Source organism: Atta colombica, unplaced genomic scaffold, assembly GCF_001594045.1.
Source record: "Atta colombica isolate Treedump-2 unplaced genomic scaffold, Acol1.0 scaffold277, whole genome shotgun sequence".
In the NCBI taxonomy this organism is placed as follows: domain Eukaryota; kingdom Metazoa; phylum Arthropoda; class Insecta; order Hymenoptera; family Formicidae; genus Atta; species Atta colombica.
The window spans coordinates 1,666,909-1,673,038 of record NW_017259378.1 but is presented as its reverse complement, the minus strand read 5'-3'; the positions used below and the strand labels follow the sequence as shown (position 1 = coordinate 1,673,038).

General features: G+C 31.6%; 1 protein-coding gene across 1 annotated transcript in view; it reads left to right on the top strand.

Moving 5' to 3' along the window:
- Positions 1-6,106, top strand: part of LOC108689829 (hormone-sensitive lipase) — an 8,202-nt gene extending 2,096 nt beyond the window's left edge. Inside the window, exons 2-11 of the mRNA XM_018196769.1 lie at positions 2,502-2,976; positions 3,067-3,271; positions 3,356-3,569; positions 3,743-3,924; positions 4,106-4,388; positions 4,467-4,686; positions 4,856-5,031; positions 5,120-5,454; positions 5,561-5,686; positions 5,768-6,106. Coding sequence (XP_018052258.1) covers positions 2,609-2,976; positions 3,067-3,271; positions 3,356-3,569; positions 3,743-3,924; positions 4,106-4,388; positions 4,467-4,686; positions 4,856-5,031; positions 5,120-5,454; positions 5,561-5,686; positions 5,768-5,836 — 2,178 coding nt within the window. The 5' untranslated portion in view covers positions 2,502-2,608 and the 3' untranslated portion in view covers positions 5,837-6,106. The remainder of the gene's footprint in view (positions 1-2,501; positions 2,977-3,066; positions 3,272-3,355; positions 3,570-3,742; positions 3,925-4,105; positions 4,389-4,466; positions 4,687-4,855; positions 5,032-5,119; positions 5,455-5,560; positions 5,687-5,767) is intronic.
- The last annotated feature ends 24 nt before the right edge of the window (positions 6,107-6,130 follow it).

The window sequence follows — 6,130 nt, the reverse complement described above, 5'->3', positions numbered from 1 at the left end:
ATATATTATTTATCTATATTATTAATAAATGTTTATTTTATATTAATTTTATTTTAATTAAAAAGGAATTTACATGTAACATTTATTGTAACGGAGACATATTTAGTTCTCTTTATGTTTCTTTTAATTATTTCTTTTAAATTTCTATTAAATGAAATAGAATTCATGATATATTTTTACGGTACAACTTTTTTTTAACTCAATTGAATTAAAACGAAAAATTTCTTATTCATAATTCTGAATAAAATAGCATTTATGATGGATTTTTAAATTAAACAATGGATTTTCTACTCACAATTTTGAATAGTATTCATTTAATCCAATTGAATAAAAAAACCTGCATTTTCTATTCAGAATTTTGAATTTAGCAGTATTCAATGCACAGAAATGATTGATATTATTTTTAGATTCAACTGGATTGAAAAAACTACATTTCAGAATTTTAAATTAAGCAGTATTCATGCATACAAAAAATACTATAATATTATTTTTAAATTGAAAAGCATAAAAATATACTTTATGCCATTCCTATAAATGAATAAAATGCATTCAAGATTGAAAAGGATTCATTTTAATCCATTTCAATCCATGAATCCGTATTTTTGAAAATCTGAATCCATTTTAATCCGTTTCAATCTATTCTCGTTTGCTGGATTATTATATCATTATTATTATATCATTTATTCATTCATTTATGACATTAACTATCATCTCGTATTATGATTTCTTTCTTTATTATATCCTTCATATATTTATGAACCATTTATTCTTGGGAAAAAATGTATTCATAGAGAAAAGCCCCCTATTATAAGATAGATAGAGAATTATAATACATATGTAAGAATATATATGAGAATAGCGGCGTTTCTGCTAATAAATGCTATCTATTGGTTCCACCATAAATTTATTGTTCTTGGATTGAAAACTATTTAGTAGAAAATTCATTATTAGATCATGCCTGTAGTCATTGTAAAACAGGATTTTAGAATTTGGATGTTTTCATTTGTTATTATTGTTTATTTGATAAATAAATATTTGGCAATAAATTCTTCATATAGTGATAGAGTAAGGTCTATAATATATATACATACTAATAGAAAAATACGGGATATGTTGAATTGTTTAATTACAGAAGTTAGATTTGATGATCCTAAAAGGCGTGGAAATTGTAATATGAGATATCCAGGATATCCTAATATAAAATAACTCATGCTCCTATGTTATAGTGAAAATCGTTGCTAAAATATAAATGTTATTGTCCAATAATAAAAAAGACAACCGAAATGAACGAGTGCCTATATCTGCTTGATTTCATTTACATATCCGAAAACGAATTCTGGATATAATTTATACTCATACTCATTTTTCGCGTATGCTGACTGTTTTTTTGTATTTTAGAAATATTAAATAAAGTTTTTTAATTGCAATACTGATATACTTTACGTTTTATTATCAATTTCTCGGAGCATCTCGTATTAGAAGCACAATTTTTTGACTTTGTGATTTGCTCACTTTTTACATTTCTTTAATTTAAAAAAAAAATGAAATTTGAATTAAATTTTATGTAACATTATCTTAAAGCTTATTAAATTCCCTTCAAAATGACCTATTATTTTTTTAAATTTTACCTATAGACTTTTAGCCCAAAATGAACTCGGTATTTCATAATAGGGCCCTCCCCTCTTTTCTCTATATAATTATAAAATTATATTAAAAAATTGGCATATTTTTTTATACAATTATATAATATTTATAAAATATGTATACATATATTATATTTATATAATATTTTTTTCCGAGTTCTTATTAAATTATCATTCACCAGTAAACATGCAGGTGAGAAAGAATCGATTGGAAAAAACAATAATTTTCTTATTTTTATATGTTGTGTTAAAAATTATGTAAGTGGATCTCAAAGGATCCATATAATACAGACATATACATTAATACTCCACAATGCTTTTAAACACAAATAAAAAAAGAATGTGCGTGCATGCAAGTTCTCATTAAAATATGTCCTCATCGATTTCCTTGCTTGACCGAGAAACATTATTGCGTATCCCACTCCATCCTGTTTGTATGACATATATATACGCGATATGCTCGCGGGTTGTGGGACACTCCAGAGGAAAAAAACTGGAGCACGGTCACGACTTCGCGTCAGCGGATGTCAAAATAATACTGTCAAGTCAAAATCGCGCGATTCTTCGCGCCGCGAGTGGAATCGATCGCAGCGTCGCGGCAGCGCAAAACGTAAATTGCCGCCGTCGACCCGATATATTGGGCGGATGAGAATACAATACTCGCGGATGGATTAACCTCGCTAAGGAGCTGCACCGTCCGCGCGATGTACGTGTCAAGTTGTCCATTAACATAGTCACGCAATCATGCGTGTGGAATCATAATCGTTATCATCCGTTATGACACATCAGGAATTCATGTTGGGCAATCGGTGGTTGTTTAGAATGCATAACAAAGTCAAGATTTGTTTTCATTGTTAGATTGTTAGCAGTTGATTCACGAAGCTCTCTCGATAGAGAAAGACAGAAAAAGAGGGAGAAAGAGAAAAAGAGTGTTGTTCTAGTTGTCTTTCAAAGAATCGTTCCAAATGTCGACGTGCAATGATGATTTCGAAAGACCGTTTGATTTTGAGCCCCAGCAATTGGATGAGTGGAATACATTGCGTGATTTATGCTGTGCCAACGAGAAATATTTTGATTCTCACCAGGATAAGAATGGCATTAAGATTAGGGCTGCTCTCGTGGCGATCAAGGATTATTTGACTGACTTGCAGCCACTGTACAGGGAGATTGCCAGGTTCGCATCACACTTTGACTTTGACGAAGACAACCCGGGGAATGGGTACAGAAGTTTCCTGTTGTTGGTAGATAAATGTATCATGTATTCCGAGCTGATTTGCCGGCAGATACACGATCAGAAAGACTCCGTGTTTTTCCGAAAAAGCTACTACATGAAGTAATTGTACATTATATAAATTAAAAAATTATATCCTATATTTGCTTCTGCATGTAACAATAGACATGTACATTTAATCTGGGTTTTTAGGGAAATAGAAGCGTGCTCTCAATTATTGGCATCACTCTTTACATGTTTACAGCATTTAAAAACAATGTACTCGTGGAGCACAGAAGTAATGAATGATGGAAAGCTGTCATTGTATCCGCTAGAGCAGTATAATACTCAAGAACTTCTCAATTCTGCACAGAATGTTAATCAGTACTGCTTTTATGGCAGGTGCCTAGGATTTCAGGTACTTGCGAAGAATAAATAACACTTGAACTTAAGCCAAATACATTTAAAGTGTCTATCTGTCTTAAAAGTTTTTTTTTTTCAGTTCTGTGATAGTTTGAAACATGTATTAAAAACACTGTCATTCTTTATGGCATCCTTCAGTGAGATGTATTACAGCAATAGTACCCTACTAGGACTATGCACTAATTCTATTAAGTATTTATTAGATCCCGAAGCAAGAGCACGTCGTATTGTTAATATATCTCAGCATGCTGACATTTCTTTCTGCCAAGCATTTTGGTTTCTAAGCGAATCTGGTAAGGAATAAGGAATTGTGACTAAAAATATTAATTGAAAATATTTCGCACATGTGAATATTTAATATTCTGCATTTAAAAAACTTTATACAATAATAAAGATGCCAATTTAGATAAAATTATCTCACTTATATTCACTTCAATTAATGGAATTTCTTTGACTTCCATTTCAGCAATAATGAATATAATAAACACCTCGAATTTAGCAATCAATCAGGTAATATCTATTCCGCCCGAGGAATTAGTCCTACCTACTTTAGATGAAGGAATCATTTCAGTTCCAATACCAAATAGTCACATTGGGAAGAAACCAATCCACGTTAGGTTGCTAAGCTCCAAACGGCGTCTAGGAATGGTACATCAAATATTAATATATAGACTTAAAGAGTATTGAAAGTACTGTGCGCGTATTTTATTTAATTATATATATTATTCTCACTGAGACTAAGTTTGCAACTTAGAATAGAATTCATAGAGAATTTTTTAAACTGATGCTGGTGGATATTTTTCATAATTTTTGATAATATTCTATCAAGGTTGGATCTGGAGGTATAGGCGGAACATTATGCGATCTATGTGATGAATTAATTATTCATACTCACGGGGGCGGATTTGTTTCACAAACTTCACGCTCGCACGAAATATATCTACGAAATTGGACTGTGACGCTTGAAGTACCAATCTTGAGTATAGATTATAGTTTAGCTCCAGAGGCACCCTATCCTCGTGCACTCGAAGAGGTGCTGTATGCTTATGCGTGGGCATTAAAACATGCAAACACCTTACTCGGAAGTACTGCAAAAAAAGTGATATTTGTTGGTAAGATAAAAAAAAATTATTTCTTTACGTGTTTCTGTCGATTGAGTAAACTAAAAAAATCTTATGATGTTTTAACAGGTGATTCTGCAGGAGGAAATATAAACTTGGGAGTTATTTTAAGATGTATGCAATTAAATATAAGAAGACCAGATGGTATTTTTATGGCGTATGCACCAGTACGCATCGAATGTATACCGTCGCCCTCTCGTATGCTTTGTCTCACGGATCCATTATTACCGTTCGGCTTTATGTTACGATGTCTTAAGGCTTATGTAGCTGATAACAAGAAATCCACAAAGTACGATTTCAATTATTATTTTAATCGATTATTTTAATCAATTTATTTTTAAAAACATGGAACAAAATTAAATCATCTAAATATATTCATATTTGTGTATGTATTTCGTAACTAATATTAAATGATTATATTTTGCATATATGTAATCGATTTATTTATATCCTGACAGAGAACATGAGAATGAAGACGTTAAATCGGATACGGAATCTTTTGCAGAAGTGAGCGAAAGTGACCTTATAGCATTAGCCCTGAGTCCAAATGGAGACGGCGCAAATGATGATCAGAAATTAGTATCCCTTCCATCTGATTCGACATTAAATTCTGTTAGTTTAACAGAAGTCGATGGTATATAAATCAGACAGTATATGCTCAGTGTTTATTAATATAAATTTATTTCTCGACAAACATTTTGAAAAATCTTTTAATGCAACAGGTGCTGAATGTCCGAAAGCACAAGCGAAATCTCGAGAATATATCAACAGATTTTTAAATATGTACAGAAATTCCGGCCTTGCTTCAACGTCATCGCCTGTTGCAATGAATGGCAGTGTCAGTAGAAATGGTAACAGTTCAGGACAAAGTAACAAATCATGGTCTTTATTTGGATGGTCCTTTGGCAGAAGAAGTAGTAAGGATAGCAGAGAACTTAATATGGAGAACACCATTTCTTCTGAAGAATTCGTCTTTGCAATACCGAAGGATCCTTTCTTGAGCCCTTATGATGCGCCTGATAATATGTTAGCTAATATACCGCCCATAAAGATACTGGTACTTGTTTGGATTTTTGTCACATTCTAATAAAAACTTAATGAACTTTAGCTACTATTAAGATCGAAAGTTTTAAGATATCTTGTACATAATTGTTTGCTTCTAGACGTGTCATCTTGATCCTTGCCTCGATGACTGCATCATGTTTGCGAGGAAGCTTCGTTCACTTGGCAATAAAGTTACATTAGATATTTTGCCAGGTCTGCCACACGGATTTCTCAGTCTTGTACAGGTTAGATAAATACGTTTGTTTTTATTATATATGAATTAATATATATATTATCGCAATATTGTATTATTTTGTTATTTACAGACTTCGAAAGAAGCGATGGAAGGCTCAGAGATCTGTGTTGGAAGAATAAAAGAGTTACTGGAACTATAATTGTCCAATATTAATTTTAAAAATTTATTGTTAAAATATATTGATCTAGAACGAGCAGATGTACTTCAGTCTGTTGCAGCAACATCTATTTATACAGCGAATTTGATTATATCTAAACACCTGTTATTGTTTCCTGCGGCTTAATTATATTTTGTAATATTTCAGGAATTTTTTAGGCATATAACAGATGATGCTTTACACTAGCAATTTTCTATTGTATTAGCTGCATTAGTTATTATTGTTGTCATATTGATGTCATATATTATCGTGAACGGCATTATCTAAAATGATTAG